Consider the following 18485-nt stretch of genomic DNA (forward strand, 5'->3'; position numbering starts at 1 on the left):
ATTCTTACTACAGAGGAGTAGGAAACCATTCCGGCTCCTCTTATCAGCTGGACTGCCTCTCCCAGTACCCACAACCACCCTTCTTTGCAAAGAGAATGCATTGGGAAAACGAAGAGGCAGCTCCCTATTTTAGAAAGCCATTAAAACTACGGGAAAAATAACCAATTGAAAGTATTGCCTGGAAAACTGTGGCCCCGTACATCAGCTACGCCACAAAGGACATCCAGCTCATCTAAACCAGATTACTTCCACTCAGAGAGATTGTATTTAACTATTAAGTTTGCTGCTGTTTTCTAATTATCTCTAATTCCAGATTTCTGTCAGCCCTTTCAGGGAAGCCAGGCAACAATAAAATGGATTGAGACTACTATGTTGTTGCACCAGTGCCATGTAGTCAGGAAATTTCTATTTCCTCCACAGATGGACACTGATTTGCACTCAGCTGGCCTCCACCCTTCACCAGTTGAAGTTTTTCACCTTAGCTGCACTAAAAACAGGGCTTCTGGAAGCAGGCACCCTACTGTCTACCCCATTTGCACCTGGAGAGATATAGAGAAGGCTGAGACACTGGAATCTTGTCAGGCAAAGGCATGTGTCCTAGAGCAGGGTTTGCAGCCACAGGTCTGGTAGCCTCCCAGCAATGGCCACAGAGTCTCTCAGTGTAGGAGCACTTCAGACTCGATGCTTTGAGCTGGGCATTCATCAGTGTCAGTGGAGGAAAGTTATTCTACTCCTTCCAGAAAGTGAAGGAAAAAAGTTACAAGGATGACTGCAAACTTATTTCACAGCAAACCTTAAACAATGAACTCCTCTGTGTGACACATCACAGCTCTCTCTCGGAGCTTGTTTTACTGAAATTTAAAGAATCAGGAGCAAACAAATGCAGGCATTCCTTGTGACACTGTGATTTCATGTCTGATGGGTTGAGGGGGCTGGGTGGAAATCAGTCCTCCCAAACTTTCAATTTTCACTTTACCACGCAGTGAAATTAAGCCAGCATAGTACTGCATCAACCCTGCCAACTTTCCACTGGCTGCTCTACGTGTCTTAGGCCCACACATTTCTATTTTTTAGCAATTCCTGGCAAATATCCTGTCAGATTAACAGCAGTTTTACTCCAAAAACATGACGCATAGATAAACACAAGTGATTCTTCTCTTCCAGAAACCACATCCCCACCATTGCTTCAGGCAGTGCAGGAACAGTAACAAAGGCTCAGAAGGAGCCCCATTGGCATTCCTGCATGTGCACATTGTCCATAAAGTTAATATCAGATGATTTTCAGTGTATTAAATCAGTGTGAGGCCTCATCCTGATTTGCTGACAGTAAGAAGGAAGGCAGTGAGGCAGGGGAGGACAAATGCAGTAAGACAGAACTCACAACAGGAAGGCTTACATAGCTTATACGTACTCTGCAGCACAGCAGCCAGCATGGTTGGCACAAGTCCCTCAAAACTTCTCACATAGCAAATAATGACCAGTTCCCAGGCAGGGAAACACTCAATGCACAAGAGCATGCCATCTCCAAAAGGTATGTGGGTTTCCAATGGCAGACTCCTAAGCAAAGCCCAGAGCCACCTCAGAAGAGGTGGGTGAACATGAAACAGACACAGTTCTATCACAGACCTGGCTTCACAGGCCACCGAGCTAGGACCTGGCCACTCGACAGCAACAGAGAAACTTACCAGGACACTTACTGCTTTATCCCCCTCCAACTTACTGATGCCAGCAGCAAGCCTGCCACTGGCTGCTGCCAGCTATGGACAGGAGGGCAAATGGTTAAAAACAAATAAGTGAAATCAGAGATCTTGCCACAACAAACCCTGCTGTGTTTTTACCTCCGAACTCCCCCACCTCCTCAAGCTCCTACAGTGATGAAGTGAAAGAAAGGAGGAAGCAAGGGTGCTTTCCCCAAAATGTTCCTCTCAAGGCCAGGAATCTTAGAAGATACCATATCTTCTACCTAACAATACACCTGTGCCTCTAGTTTAGTTAATTGCTCTTGGCCAAGGACAGACTGTATTCTAAAGTCTTTAAAAAATGGAAACATGATATAAAAGTCTCACATGCACTAGAGAACGAGAAATTAAAATGATGGCACATGGGATTTTGTGCAGAACCAAAAGGCACAGCCACCCACAGCTCAGAGCTGGAGCCCTCCCTCTGCATCCACCTGAAACCCAGACCTTAACACTGAAGCAATTTAATATAAATTGTTGCAGAAGTACCCCAAAGTGAGGAAAGTAACCCTTCTCCCTGTCCTACATCTTATCCCAGTCCTCTGATAAATGACAATATAAAAATGAAAGTGTTTCCGTAAGACAGGCAAATTGGTTCATGATTGCAACATAATTCAGGATTTTTATCCCATGTCACAGTGAAGCATAAGAGGCCGTAAGATCATATCAGTATCTTCTCATTATTTACCTAAGGGGAGAGCTGCTGCCTCAAACCACAATTGAGAAACTTGTTATTCCTCCAGTAAAGTGCAACCACACACTTTACCAGCTACAGAACCCAGTCACAGTGCTACTCTCCCAACTTCATCCAAAACCTAATTGCCACCACAGCTGTGCCGCAAGGCAGCCACATGTTACAAAAAAACCCAAAAAAACAAACAAAAAAAACCCCACCAAATCAGTAGCAGAGGTTACTCTAGTAGTAAAGCATAGCAAGGGACATTATAAGTTCCACTCCTGGTCTGACCCCTTACCTTCATAGCAGGGCAAGAGCTTCCTCCCTTTGGACTGCAGGTCAGGAGGAATGATGTTGCAGAAACCATGGGGCAAGATGTACTCTGTCTCATAGTAGATGTTTTTCCAGCGGTGAGCACATGCCTAAACAGATCATATAATGAGGGTTATTGGTGCAGAGTCACAGGAGATCACTCTGACCAAGGCAGAGCATGCATGAACAGGACCACTCAGTATCACCTTCACCCCACAAATCCATTGTACTTTCCTTAAATTCCACTGTTTCTAGCTAAAGTACCTTCTCATTGTTAGCTTCTGCAGCTCAGGACATTGTCTGACTTGGCAGCTCAGATCTCAGCCTTCACATCTATAAAACTAGGAAAACAAAAGGTCCCAGAGCCTATTCTGGAAATTTCAAAATCTCTGCATGAATCCTTGCAGACAGCAAAGTTTTTCCAACTAAAGATGCACTAACACAACCCAGCAAAAGGTGAAGAACAGGAATAAAGACACTGAGAATACTTAGAAAGCTAAACCACCAAATAATGCATGTGTGAGTCAAAGGTTGGCTTCCACTGGGAAAGGCAGCTGTGTCTTCTGGTGGCAGATGTGCTGAGCCTTGCTTACTAGGAGTGAATTGAATTGAAATCGCCAAGGACTTTGTAGCAACAAGAGTGTCAGCATTAGCCAAGGTGCAGACAAGCTGCAGAGCTATATAGTGAAGAATGAGATCATCCTGAAAAGCAGGACCCACCAGGACACTTGCTTGCTACAACTGCCATGCACAGGCACACATGCAAGCAATGTAGAGCCTGGTTCACACCTTCTCAGAACCCATTTGTTCCAAAAACTAACACTGCATTGCTGCCAGCCAAACCACAGGCTGGCTTCTGCTGAGGATTTACTTGGAATAAAAGAAAAGGAAATGTGAAACAGCAAGGGCTTTGAACATCGCACATGCCAGACCATATCTCCAGCTGGTCTGAGTCTACACTGAAGTCACTGTAGATGTGCAAATTCATATCATTTAAAGCTTAACCCCATGTCAACAGAGCAAGCCTACACTACAAATCATCTCCTCCACATGTCTTCAGCTTTTTCTGGAGACTTTGCATCAACCTCCTTCACAAATGCCACATTTGACCCCATCCTCCCCCGAAGAGACACCCTCTGTCTTCCATTTCTGTGTGCTACCCCACTTTTCTGCCTCAGCAACTCAGAGCTGCCCATCGGAGCATCTCAACATTGTTAAAAGTAACATCCACTCATAAAGCAGGCACAGCTGTGTCACCTCACCACTAAATAAAATGGAAAGTGTACCAACTACTGAAGAATAGATTCTTCAATCTATTGAAGAAATCAATAGATTTCAATATACTTATGTCCAGAAAGACATACATAGGTAATACTACTCTCAAAGAGCAAAATCAGTTGTGCAAAACCTGCTTTACTGTTAGCAGTGCTACATTTGGAGTTTGATATTTATGCTTTCCTAATTTCCTGTTCTCAAGGAGAGGCACATATTTCCACATACAACTATCACAGAGGGACAGTGAGGGGCTCTGGGGGCTGCAGAAAGTTTTACACCACACTGCATGCTGCAGGCTGCCACCTGTGATGCAAAGGATCCTTCTGAGGGCACTCCACAGCAAAATGCACATGAGATGTACAATAAAGAACAGCCTTGGAGACTCCAGCATGCACCTTAAGGAGGCTCAGTTATGATTTCCATCCCCACACACTACTCATTCAAAATTCAACAGCAAGAGACAACCAACATGTGAAATGCTCATTTTCAGCAAAACCAGGAAATAGTTTCTCTCCTGATAGATCTGTGCTATGAGCACAAATATACATGTGCACAGCTCTTGCAAAGACAATGCCATAAAAACATATACCATTACAGGGACAATCAAGTCAATCTCAACTCTGGATATAAATTCAAATGGAAACAGTTCAAGAGTTAAAGGATAGTGGTATTGTAAATTCCTTGATATTTTATATTTCAGAAACTGCAAGATACATAATCTCTCTCAGAGGAGTACAAACAATGGAGTCAGGCAGAGCAGCAGCATTTCATCACAAGCAGGTGGCTTTGCTCAGGAGCGAAGTGCAGAGGCCAAAAAATATAAAACAACATAAGGAGAGAAAAAGCTGCTGCTGGGAAAGAAGTGTGTTCAAAATCAACCAGAGGCTATGGGCTCAGTCTAGCAATTCTGGGCACACTTAAACCAATCTGTTAAATCTCGGCTTAATGAACACTTTTCAGTATTTTCATCACAATGTGTATTCAAGCACACTATAGTTCACCACTGTCTGGATTAGTCTGCAAACTTTCAAGGGATGAACTCTCCTTGGTCACATGAATCAGTGCCTCCTCAGACTTCCCTGTGCCACAGCTACAGAATTTGACATTTTCACAATGGACAGGAGTCCAGCAGCTCCTTTTCCTCCTCAAAACTAATTTCTCTGCTGTCAGACAACCAGCGCATTTGTCTCCCTGCCACAACACATCCGATTTTGGTTTTTCTGTCTTCCCAAAAGCATTTAACATTGAGTACAGTTCACTATCACTGTATCATTCAATGTTCCCAGGGCAAGGTGATGTGGCTATAGGCTTCCTTCTCTAGAAGCAACTGCACAGGTCTGAAGAGGTTTTTGGAACAGCAGTGAGTCACCTGTATTTGAGGCAATTGCAAACAACTGACAGCCTATGCACCCTATTTTATATGCAAGTTATAGGAAGATCCCTGTGCAATAAGGAAACCATCAGCATACTTTGGTGCTCAGCAACTGCTGCTGAGGTACAGGTTCCAGCTCTACCACAGAACAGGAGAGAAATTATGCAAACCCTTGAAGCAAAATAAAATGTTTCTGAACAAAGAAAGATTGCTGCTGTCTGACACTGCATTGCTGCAATATAATGAATAGGTCATTTCAGAACTGCTGACACTTGGCTCTTCTGCATATTGTTCAAACCATGGGCTTTGTTCCACAGGAAAAGCACCACAATGACAGAAGTGGCAGGTATTTAGGAAGAGCAGGACTATAGGACGTGGTTTATCTCCAAATCACAATGCACATCCCTGGTATCCAAGGGCAAGAAGCTTTCTTATTTAATCTTACTCCTATATTTGTTTTTATCCTCACTGTTTGATGCTTTAGTATTTAACCCATCACACCAACACCAAAATCTGGTTTAGTAACATCCTGGCAAAATATGGGCTCAAACACAGTCCGCATTTTACCAAGCATCAGCTAAAGCCCTCTGGCACACTCCTCACCTTCCCTACTGCACCTGCTATTGAAGCTGGTACTCTTATCAGGCAACTGGGGAAGGCTGAAAAGAAAAAACAATGAGGCCACTAAGCAGCTACAAAGCAAAGGCAACAACATCTTAATACAACCCACAGTTAAACTGTGGGACTAGCTAATCTAACACAGGATGTCAAGAGCATGAATATTTCACATAGGCAACTATACTTGTTTATGGAAAAAAAACCCCAAGACATCCATCCAGGGCTACTAACCAGAAAGCTATTACTCTGACTTAAAGGTATCCCTGGAAGAGATGCAGTAAATAGAGCTGTAATGTCTGACAACATAGAGCCTATACACTCCTAACTAAAGAAACACACTTGTGTTATCTAGCAATTCAAAAATAAATAAATCAGCTAATACAGCAATGAACACATATTCAGACACACCTTATCAGAACACCAGTTTTTCAAATAGGCTTCAGAGAAAAGCTACATTTTAAAGAAACACTAATCTTTAAAACTAGAAGAGTACATGTATTGAAAAGCATCTGTGGGAAAATCACAAATGGTTTTCAGTAAAAAGTTCTCAAAACAGAGAGTAACAATGACCTGAAACATCCAGGTAATTTCCTTACACAAAGGAATCTATATACATTCATTTCAGGCTCTGTTTAAACACAGATGCACACAGATATATAATTAGTAGTTTAAGACTTTGGTGATAAATAGTAATGAGAATTATACAATTAAATATTCTCCAGCATCTAGACATGATCTGTTTGGTGAGGGACAACAATCTTGTCAAATGGCTGGATTAGGATTGTTTTAAATCAGTGTCACTTGTGGAGACATTTCACCAGCTTAAGATGCACTGAAATAAGCATACCATCAGCTGTGTCTTTTACATCAACTACACTTCACTTTTAACCTGCTTTATGTAGAAAATTTCCATCCCCTCAGCCCTAATCCAAAACCACCCATGTCTCTCACCCTTGTAGCCCCCATTCAGGCAGCCAGCACCCAGCTTGGCAGCTGCTTGGCTTTTTGCCCCACCAGCATCATTCTCTTCAATTACTGCTTCTGTCTAAGGAGATGACCCCTAAGCATCAGCTACGACCTGTTTTCCTTTGAACCAAAATACACAAACCCACTACTCTTAAGATACAATTTTGACAAGAAATTTAGAGTTGCCTAAAAAAAAAAATAAAAATGTATGAACAACCTTCTAAAAACTAATTAGGATGAATTTGTCAATTTCAGCCAATGATTGGACAATGAAAGAGACTAGCTGTCTCTCAAGGGTAGTGTTATTCTGATCAATGCAAGTTACTCCTCAGTTGTCACACACAACTGGGCACACATACAGCTCAGGAGACACCTTGAAAATATTAATCGTTTGCACTAGCATGAATGCTTTAATTTTGTCCTCTGTTGTACATGTTTACAGTTTATTTTATTTATGCCTCTCTTTCTCCCCTCCTCCTCCTCTAGTCCTGAACACATTTAAAATATCCAAGAAAAACAAAGGTAGCCCCTATCGCAGTAACAAGGTATAAACCAAGAGAGATAAGGGAAAAAAACTATCACAGTACTGTGACAGAAAAGTATCAAATTTACCTGCTCTCCCACAGGGAAGTCGGTGCACAAAGATTTGGGGCATAAGCACCTGGACTGTAAGCACATATTAAAAAAAGTCTTTGAGGGAAGCAGGTTTGTACTCTTGCCTTTTACAGGTGATTGGTACAGTAATCACTGCACAAGATTTTTCTCACTAGCAGCTTTTTGACTTTTTGATGATAAATACAAGGGCAGTCTCTGTACCACTAGGAAGGTGGGGCCTATTGAAAGTTTCCTACTCACAAACAGTGCTGTTTAGAATTAGACTGCTGTCAGGGTTACCTTGGTACAGCCTTGACATTTGCCTGCCACATATAATATGCACAATATTTTGCTGAAAATTTCTTTTTATTTCTGTTAACATCCCTGCAGGCACACTCACTCAGAACCCAACCATGGATGTATATACAGGCAATTATTGATCATAATGTAAAATACCCATGCATTCTAGAAAGGCTTTTTGCCCAGGACTCTTTACAATATCACAGGAAAAGTTTTGCAAAAAAATACTGCGCATCCTAAGGATCACATCTGCTCTCCTAGTCCTGTCTATGTGCACAGTAACCACACTGAAGACAAGAAGTCAATCCAAACACAGTTAAGACATCTCTACTTGCAACTCTTCTACCTTGTTAATAGGAAATTAATATAAATAAATGAAAAATATGGCCACAAAGAACAATTTACATTTTTCCTTTTAACTGCTGAGACGCAATTCATATGCTCAAGGAAAATGTCTGCATTCGTATTTCCTACATAAACACAGGCAAACTACAAAAACAACAAATTAGTAGAATACCTCCCAGACAAATTTTATCTATTCAGTTCAAATAATATGAACCTTCAGATTTAGGAGGGTCCTTGGCTGATGCAAGTCAGGTGTGATGGCTTGTAACCCTCCCTCTATAAATCACATCTTCAGGCTGGGGCTCACTTCTCGAAGAAAGGGACTACAGGATCTGCTGCCTCTTACCCTGGACTCTGTTAGTCACTGCCAAACACAATCCTGATGTGCTTAGTCAGGAAGCAGCTACATTTTTAACAAGATCAAAGAATAGCATGACTTACCAGCACACTTCCACCAGCCTTTGGCTGTCTAGCTAGGCTCACACCCATCCATTCATCGTCTCTGTCTTCTTTACAGGTCTTTCCACAGAGCATGCCCCGAGAATTGCCTACAGAAAAAAAGGGAAAGGCAGCAAGGCAAGGAGACATGAGTTTTAAATACCTACCAAAGAACCCTGAAAGAAAAAGAGATTGCCCATCAAACATTTGGCAATGCTTTTCTTTCCCCCCTGCATCCTGATTACTTATTAGTTCTTGAATGCATTAACTGGGCCAATGCTCTCACTCTTAAGTGGCACCACACACATAAACAGGACAGACCCTGTTCCCAACAGCCAACAGCTATCACACTGTCCACAGCTCTATTTAAATGAGCCACCAAACCATCAAAAGTCAGTAAGAAAGGTATCAGATTGCTTCCTGAATGCAATCTTGAAAATGAGATCAGGGAGAAAAATGAGGCTGAAATCTGTAGTCTTGTCAGGCAGCACTCATGAATCCATGACAATTTAAAATCTGGTAGAGGACAAACCACTTAGCCAAAACAGTTTGAACACATGTAAGCTTCATAAACAGAAATTCTACTTAGTATAAGTATGGAAAGATGAACAATGCTTCTTTTTTTTATAGGCAGAGAAAGCAACCTGTCACCAAGAAAACCAAAATATTAAGATGTTTCAATCTTTACCATCATTATCCAGCAGAAAGTTTTAGATCAGTTTTACTTTAGGCCTCCACCTTCCCCTGACTCAGACAGTTGGCCAGAGTAATTTAAGTCAGCCCTGATCCCATGCAATAGCATGCAAGTGGTCTCACTGAGACCATTTAAGTATAAAAAATAAACTCAAGAAATTATTTGCTGCATTATGAGGGAACCCATAGATCGCCACATTACTAATAACACCACATATCATGAGCCCATCATTGCATTGCCCAGGGTCATCCCATGTACTCTTACTTCAGCACTGCCTAGAGCAGGCAGTAGCACTCCAAAACACTTTCATAGTCACCAACATGCTGAAAAGTCACACTGAAACAGGTGAAAAAAAGACAGAAACTTAGCAGGAAAAAAAAAAAACAACAACATTTATCTGGTTACTCCCTTGAAAGAGCATGCAGCACCACTGGGAGGAGGCCAACACCAGTGGGATGTTATTTTGTAATGCTGAAGAGAATACAACACTTTTGCTAATAATGTTCAAAATCCATCAGGAAAGGCTGATGGCTTCCTCTCAATATTTCAGGGCCAATTTGAAGTTGGCAGAAGGACTGCTAGCCATGTAGTTTGGGTTTTTTTTGGTTGCCTCCTGCTCTCCCAACATCACAACTACCCACCTCTCCCCATATCCAGTTCTGTGCATCTTCTGTCAGGGTTGGTATGAACTCGACATTTAAACACTGCTCCTGGGGACTGAACAGAGGTGCTGTATTTAGATTCTGCCTTGGGAGCACCAACCAAGACCCTGGAAACCAAAAGCAAAGCAACAAGTGATTAATTTCAGGAGGAAAGGGAAAAAAACTAACAAAGGCTCACATTGCCAGAGCTTCACCAGCAAAAGCACTTTTCTCAGCAACCTTGTAAAACACAGTTTTCAGTTTTCACAAACTGAAAATGCCACACACAATAAAGGCATTTCTCCACAGTGAAAGCAAAAATATTTTTAACAAATTAAATTTCCATTAGGATTGTACCACATTTAAAGTGACACACCCTCACCACACACTTCCCAAAAGCATTTAGGAAAGCATAAGAATGTACAACAGCATCTGCATCCATTTTTCCTCAGTTTTAGCTACATCTCTATCAATCCAGAACTGATACATCCACAAGCAGACAAAATCTGAACCTCCTGCTGGCTGCATTCTTGCCAGCCAGCCCACCCAAGATCTGTAAGCTTGTTTAGGAAGTGGAGACACCCCATTCACAGAACATTTTATATAATTACATCTTTAAAAAACAACCGCAAAAAATGAAACCACCAAAACAAGTAAATTTCTTCCACAATAAATTGCTATCAACCAACATTTACCCTTAAGTCTGTGAAGACTACCTGGACTATTTATCCCACATGAGATCTAGTGTTTCTGGGAGCACCAATGGCCTGCTCTGATCATAGGGTCACCCTCAAAAGAAAGACGGTCAGCACTTTTTAATCACTTGTGTTAGGATCTAGTTAAACTCTTAACAACCCAGCTTCTATCTACTCATGCCCTAAGGAATGCTTTTTGAGGAGGATTACAGGGGAAGCACAAGTATTAAAGGAGTCCTTTCGCTGTCTCCTCATTAAAAGGACAATTTTTCTCAAGAGGTTCTGACCCCAGACCTGGGCAGATGAGGAAGAGGTGGCTTAAGCAGGAGGAGGCCAGCTCTGAGGAGGGTTGTGCTGGAGGAACACCAGGTAGTTAAGTAGCAGTTCTGCAATTCTCTTGTCCTGTCACACATGACAGATTCTGAATGTAAAAAAATCCTCACTGAAGTTAAGCCCAGAGCTAGAACTAAGGGTGACCATCTCTAAAAGGCTAAGGCTCCAGAAGTTCCCTGTGCAGACCCAGGCTGCTACCTGGAAGGCAGCGTCTAACCAAGGAGACACTGCTCTTGGCTTAGCCACTCAACAGCTACTGGTGCAAAGTTAGTCTGCATACACAACTCTCCCATACACAGATGGGCAGCTCAGCACCAACCCCAAAATGGACGCTTTCCCTGTTCAAAACAACTTTTCCCTTACCCTCCAACCTGAAGTTCCATTCAAATCACCACTCATCATCACCATCCCAGTACACACAGGGAGACTGAAGGCACAAGGTGTGCACTTCTGCAGGGTCAATCTGAGTCATCCAGAAGAGCCTCTCCTGCCTCATCTATACACAGCAGGAACACATCTCCACTCCTGACACACTGCCCTGGATGTTGGATGCAACAAAACTGCCCCATGGCACTTGATACATTTACAAAAATATGAGAAAGCCCTGTGTTAAGTGACCATTTTCTCTGAGGTTTTATAGGCTAAATGGTTTCATTTAGAGAATTCTGATGGAATTGCACTCCTGCACTCTACAACACACATCATGCTTTCACAAGTGAGGAGAATTAATGCCAAAAATATTTGAAGTGCTAAAACCTACAAAGGCTGCACACTTGGGCAGCAAGTGCAAAGGAGCTTGAAAAATAACTCTAAATGGAAATCCTACTAGACAGGCAGCAGATATAAAGTCAAATGCCAGTCATTTAATTTACACAGGCAATGAATGCAAAACATTCACTTATTGACATTCACATGGTCCAACAAAAATAAACATTACTAGCTTAAAGAGTTATAGGTTCAAACTGCAAAAGGAAACACCATGTTTCTATGACCTGTTATAGAAATAAGACAACACAGGTCACACTGAACTCCAGTTTAAAAGAGCTTCTGCCCTAACCTAAGAAATGCAAATATGATGTAGCAACTAGTGTACAAGATACCTTGGGTTGCAACATGGAGGACAGAGACAATGGAGCCTAAATTACAAAGATTTTTATCTCTCTTTAAAAAGATGAAAGGGAAAATTTGATAATTAACAATTTGAGTAAGCTACTGGCACAGATAATATTGCTGTCTTGAGCAATTATACCTTTCAAAAAGAAAATGTTCATTGCCATTTCTTCAGGCGGACCGAACAAAAAGAAGCAGATAGCAATGTGTGCCAATGACAAATCTGTTTTGGATTGTCCTGAATGCCCATGCATTCAAATTTGATATTTCATATACAGCACACACTATGTCATAGGATCTTGTCTCATTCTTTCACTCTTGCACCTAAAACTCTGCAGCTGAAACCTTTGCAGAGCTCCTGTTTTATCTGATATGATCTGTGCTCACTCATGCCCTAAGATGGTTACTTCAGGGAAACAGGAGGTTTTCTGTTGGCTCACACACTTTTTGGTTGGTATTTGTTACATACCAATTACTTTAATTTTATTCAAAGCAAAGTATTTCCTTTGCCAACAAAAAGACTTGCTTACTCTTCCACCAGCTTCTCTGTGTAATGCCTTAACTGTTGTAGGGAAGTCACCCTTTTAACTACCATGGGATTTTTCAGCAGACCTTGATAAATGATTCTTCTCCATCAAAATACTTTGGGACTCCTACAGCAAAAAAATACTTGGTTTGTATCTCTACATATTTAAAATGCATTTGAAATCTTTTGCAATGCCTATGAAACAGCACTGCAATCAGAGAACGTGTCTCTGTTACTATATCAAATCAGAAATACATTTCAAAACAAAGTCTTAGAAGCTAATAGACTCTTCTCTCATTTCAGTGCTGTGGAGTCTTGCCTGGCATAAATACAGAAGATATAAATACAGCTAGAAGTACAACTTTCTAACATATTCCAAACAGTTTAACCAGCACTTGTTTAAAATTACTTTTTTTTGCAGTACAGATTCCCAGTGCTACTCCATGACTACTTGGGCTGTCAGCAAGCAAGCACCAGCAGTTCTCCAGCCTTTTGCCAAAAGGCTTACTATGTGAGTAACACTCTTTGCAGAGATTATTGATGAGTGCAGGTTCTCACCACAACCATACTATTCCATGGGAATGAAGCCCCTAGAATATTAGTGAGTAGCTTCATGAAGATCCCTTGAAGGGGAAAACCCATCAAGGCAAAGAGGTTGCTTTCTATACAGGAAAGAAGAGAACCAAGAACAGGAAGAGGGGAGTTTGGAGCCATTTTAGCCATTTTCCTTGAGGTGTACAGAAATCTGTAAGCAACAGCCTCATTCCACTGCTCTGTGAAAAAAAGTATTGGGGTTTAAGTTTGAGCAGTAAGCAGAAATGCCACTTAACTTTCTCTTCTTGCATTCATACTCACACAATCACGGACAAACATCTTCATCTGTATTGAGAAAACTACGCAGCTGCACGGCCATCCCACTGAAGGAGTCACAGAAGACAATTTTATTGGATGACAGAAGCTTTCTTGGCCACAGAGAAATTCACAGCTCCTTAAAATTATTTCCTGAAGAATAGTAATGATCCCTGGTGATCGACTCTCAGGACATACAGATTTGGAAATTAAGTGTTGCATTTAACAGAAGGAACGGTGAGCAAAAGTGCAGAGCTGACCAATGGCTGGAGAGATGTCAAGCACATTAAACATTGGCCTACAGCACGTCAGCAGTGATAAGACAATCACAGTTTAAAGACTGAGGACTGTAGGTACCTCACCTCACTGCAATGTTAAGTGGCAGGGGAAAAAAGTCTTTAAATATCCTCACATACCACAGCTCATTTCAAAAGCAATACCAGAGAAGGGTGCCTACCATCATATCCCAGCTGAGCTTCTCCCCTTTAGAAAGGTCTTTGTTACTTGCAAAAAAAATCCCCCGTTACTTGAAATAAAAGTAATGTAATTTCATCCATTACACGCAGAGCAAGAAGCAGGAGGGCTGGATGATCCATGACCAATGACAGCAAACTCAGGTTCCTTGAAATTCCATGGCAGGATCTACACTATCACTGCTTAGATTATACACACAACACCCAGTCCCCACTGCATCAGTCTGTTACCACACCTTTGATAAATAACAGAGAATAAAAATTTTCAGCTCCCATTAAGTTGCTGAATAGAGCTTAAAGACTAAGCTGGCAAAAAAACAGAAGAAAGGATATAAAGGTATACACAGGGGATGATAAATGTGACTGGAATCAGTGGAGAAACAGATAAAGAGGCCTACATTGTTTGTTTGGGCAACTTATGTAACAAGAAGCAATAGTGCGTGCCCAAATAAAAAGTTCAAGGAAAGGTCACATTTAATATTGAATCATTCAGTGCATACAACCAGAGACCCCTCTTAATAAACCTCCAGAACCATAAAAGGACTTTCAGAAGGAGGCAGATGCATGGAAAATAGTTCTAGGAAAGTGATGTTTATGTATTAGATAAGAAACACGTTTTAATGAATATATCTGATTAGGTTAAGTACCTTGCTGTAAAGTGTCACAACATATGCAGAACAAAGGAGAGATCAGCTGCATGTCCTGCACACATAAAGAATACCTGCTTTCTAATCTTTCAAATTGCATTAGAAAGTTTATTCCATCCAGTTTTGGACTGCCTTCCTTCTCACATGATGTGCTAACAGCACATGTAGATCAGCCCAAGATGCAGATCAACCTTCATTACTTCAGCAGCAGTGCAAACCAGAGGAGCAGGGATGATGGAATGATGCAACAGCAGAGAAACCAGACTCATTCTTTATTGTAAAACTTGCAGCAGGACACCATGCAACTAAACTGACTTCATTACTTTTTCATGCCAGATAGTTTTGCCAGACAAGATGAAATGGTCACCCTGGACTTGCTGAGAGATTTGAGGGTGTCAGCAAGAAGGGTCATAAGGAGGGAAAGGGAAGAGAGAGATTAAAGTAACATCTTATTAATTTTTTAAAAAGAGCAATCAAAGATTTCAAATTACTAACACCTTTTATTTGGGGAATTTATTTTTTTTTTTAACTGCCTGAGGTCATTTCTTGGTTGTTTTTTGAGTCCTTACTCCAAATTTCAAGATTACATCTAGAGAGCAGAAGCACTTCAGCTTGTCCCTGCTCCAAATGGAACCAGCCACCTGTTTTCTTCCTGGAAATGTTACTGATGGATAACTGAGTAAACCTGACAAGATTTACAGCTATAAAACCCATTTAAGGAAGGTAAAGCAGACACTGTCAGAAATACAGTAACTTCGGCACATCTGTGTTGAGATACCTTTCTTGAGACAAGAAAATTCGCAAAAACAGCTCAATGGAACCATTATGGCAAACAACTATTGCAGAAAATGTCAAAGGCACTGACTTGCTCCACTATTGTTGTGCTGGCTGAATGCCCATATTCCATTATAATTGCTGTGTGCCACAGCCTGACTATTCACATTTATCTAAGATTTGATACTAAATATCCCACCCCTCCTTTTCATTCTACATGAATATTTGGCTCCTATAATGCCTGAAAGAATCACCAAACCCTGAAGCACTATACTGGAAACTTACAAGCCTAAGATAGGAAATACAGACAGGTGCCTTTGTCATCTTGGAAAACAAAGAGTTGAAACTTGGAAGGTGTGGCTATGAGAAATACCATCTTAATATGAATTGGTGACTATCTGTGTATATATATACACACACACACACACACACACACACAAATATGTTCACACACACCAGTACACGGCCAAGACTACCAAAAAAACCACAGCTCTCATGATCAGAAGTACATTAGGTGACTATCAGGCCCACAAGCAATAAAGAGTAAGAGTTCCCTGAATACTTCCAAATACTTGAGAGCATATTAACATATTAAACAATTTTAGATGGGCAGGAGCCCTGTCAGTCTCAGATATGATCAATCATATTTTTGCAGGCTCACATAGTGCTAAACTCATCAGACAAGCCTTCAATGCCCAAAATACCACTGTCTGAAGATAAATTATTTTAACTAGATCCCACTGCAGTGTACAGACCCAATGGACATGAGAAAACTGAAATCATAGCTCTTCCTTGGGTACATAAAAGTCACAAGAAAGAAAAAAACTTGACAAAACCAGACAATAACCCTGACTTTTAAGAGGAGCTTCTTCAGAAAACTGGAAGAAGGCTGCATATACTTTTAGGAGACATTTATTATTGACCTTTAGGATGCACACACGCATTACGAGCACAACTGCACATAGCACACTAGAATCAAGGAGAGTGTAAAAATACTTTTCTCCCAACTTGTCAACCCAGTGTCTGGGGGGAACAGGATTTTGAAGTACCCATGAAAGCAAACTTCCTGGTCTCACAATGAAAAGAGGAGCTTTCCCAGCAGTGGTGACAATCCCACCCTCATGATTTCTGACCTTCGTGATGCTGCCCATATTAAGCTGCCATTAACCCTTCTGGGTGTTAAGCCGAACAACTTTTTTTATTTAAAAACATTTAATGATCTTAGATGTTGGTTGGGTTTTTTTTGTTGTTTCTTTTTTCCTTATGGAAGCCATGGCAAAGGCACCATGAATCAGCTCCATTTTCAAAAAAACACGGGGTTTACATAACTGGAGATTTTAATTTTGAGCACCAGACTTCTAACAGATCCCTGCCTTCAGGCAGATGCGCAACACTTAAAGTCCAGCATGTTTCTAAACAAAGTAGGGATTATCTACAAAACTCCCTAGTCCACCTTCCCTTTCAAAAATACCACACCAGCAGGTGCTATCTGAAGATAATTCATATTATCAATCAGAATGACAGATACTTACATAAGAAGCAACAAATTCTAATACTTTTGTCCCATCACACTTCACTAGATCAGCATTTCATTCACACCACTGCAAATCCCTAGGAACCTGTGCTGAATACAAGTTCCTTTCAGCCTTTACACTCTTCATTGACTCCTGACCAAAGTTAAGCACTGCTTTAAACTGAGATCTTTTCTTTCCTCAGGGTGCTTTTCCTCTATAAAGTCTTCTTGTAAGTCCTTAAAATGAATGCTTCATGAAAGCCACTGTGGAGAAAGGAAGAGCATAGAACTACTTGTGAACTAAAGAGTATGAAAGAAATTCATTTTTAAAGAACTGTATGCCAGAATGAATACATTTATTTAAAGCACAGTGCACCAAAGTTCCAACATCAATAGCTGAATATGTAAGTATAAAAAGATAAAGGCATGCTCTGTGGACACTTATTGGCATCAGTGGCTCCTACTCACATTAGAAGTATACCAGATGACACCAGCTAGGTCCAATTAAGACAAATCACTTTTAATTCTAACAAAGAGCCTTTAACCCAGACAACAAATAGTCTATGGTCCAAAGCTCTTTTCAATCAACGGGAAAACAAGAAGCTTGCCAGTTTTACAAATTTTTGGACGTAGATAAACTTTCTTTCTATCTTCGGCCTTCTTTTTTATTTATTTTCTTTAAAGTTACACAGACATTTCCTCTTCGACTTGGAAGCGTCTCTTCAGCCTCCGAAGGCATTTTGTCCCTCGCCAGGCAGAGTGCGGAGAGTTCAGCTCCGTGGGCGCTGAGAGCGCTGCTCCCGCTGGAGTTTACCGCTATTGGAAACATTTCCCATCAACACGGCAAAAGTCGTCGTCTTTCATACCCCGTGCACTTTTTCGTACCCCGTCCAGACAATGAGCTGCTAAATATTTCCCTTTAGGAAGGGGGACCGAGCACAGCGCCGAGACATCGGCCGCGGGCCGGCCGGCGCTTGAGGACAATTAGGTCACAATGCCGACCTAATGGAAAGGACATCCATCTCCGTGTTAAAAATGCCTCCCTGCTCACACCAGGGAAATCCCCCGCGCACAAGGGGCGCGGAGCCCGCAACTCTGACTCCAAGGCACCCACACGAAGAGGTGGACGGAGCGCGGGGAGAGGCCCCGCAGCCAGGGCGGAGGCGCCCCTTGGCTGCCCTTGCTATGGGGCCCGGGTCCTGCCGCCCCGCTGCGGGAGATGTGGCTGCCAGGCGGATGGACGGACGGACGGATGGATGGATATCCCGGCAAGGACCGCCCGGCCGCATCCCCGCCGCCACCCGCGCCGACGCCGTGCTACTCACCACCGCGTGCTGTCGTGGTAGTGCTGCAGCACCGAGTACCCGAAGAAGGAGCCATTGGGACCCCGGAACACCACGGGCCGCCCCACGTCCACGTTGTAGGAGCGCACCGCGGCCACCCACAGCAGCGTCCACAGCACCCGCGCTCCGCGCTGCCGCGCCTCCGGCATCCTGCGAGTCCCGAGACAGCCGCCCGTAACGGCGCCGCTAAGCGCTGAACTCCGGCCCGCCGAGCCCACGCTGGCCCCGGCGCCGACTCCAAGGCGGCGGGTC

The 18485-nt window shown here is 42.2% G+C and overlaps 1 protein-coding gene across 2 annotated transcripts in view; it reads right to left on the reverse strand.

The window, feature by feature from the left end:
- ITGA9 (integrin subunit alpha 9) overlaps positions 1–18475 on the reverse strand; it is a 213139-nt gene extending 194664 nt beyond the window's left edge. Inside the window, exons 1-4 of one of the 2 annotated variants that reach the window (XM_015619749.3) lie at positions 18216–18475; positions 9971–10098; positions 8639–8745; positions 2714–2837 (exon numbers count right to left, since the gene is read on the reverse strand). In XM_015619749.3, the coding sequence (XP_015475235.1) occupies positions 2714–2837; positions 8639–8745; positions 9971–10098; positions 18216–18382 (526 nt within the window). In that variant the 5' untranslated portion in view covers positions 18383–18475. Of the gene's footprint in view, positions 1–2713; positions 2838–8638; positions 8746–9970; positions 10099–13489; positions 13641–18215 lie in introns of those variants that run through there. The other variant, XM_015619751.3, reaches the window with a different exon arrangement.
- Positions 18476–18485: the final 10 nt, after the last annotated feature.

This window comes from Parus major, chromosome 2 (assembly GCF_001522545.3).
Source record: "Parus major isolate Abel chromosome 2, Parus_major1.1, whole genome shotgun sequence".
NCBI classification, from domain to species: Eukaryota; Metazoa; Chordata; class Aves; order Passeriformes; family Paridae; genus Parus; species Parus major.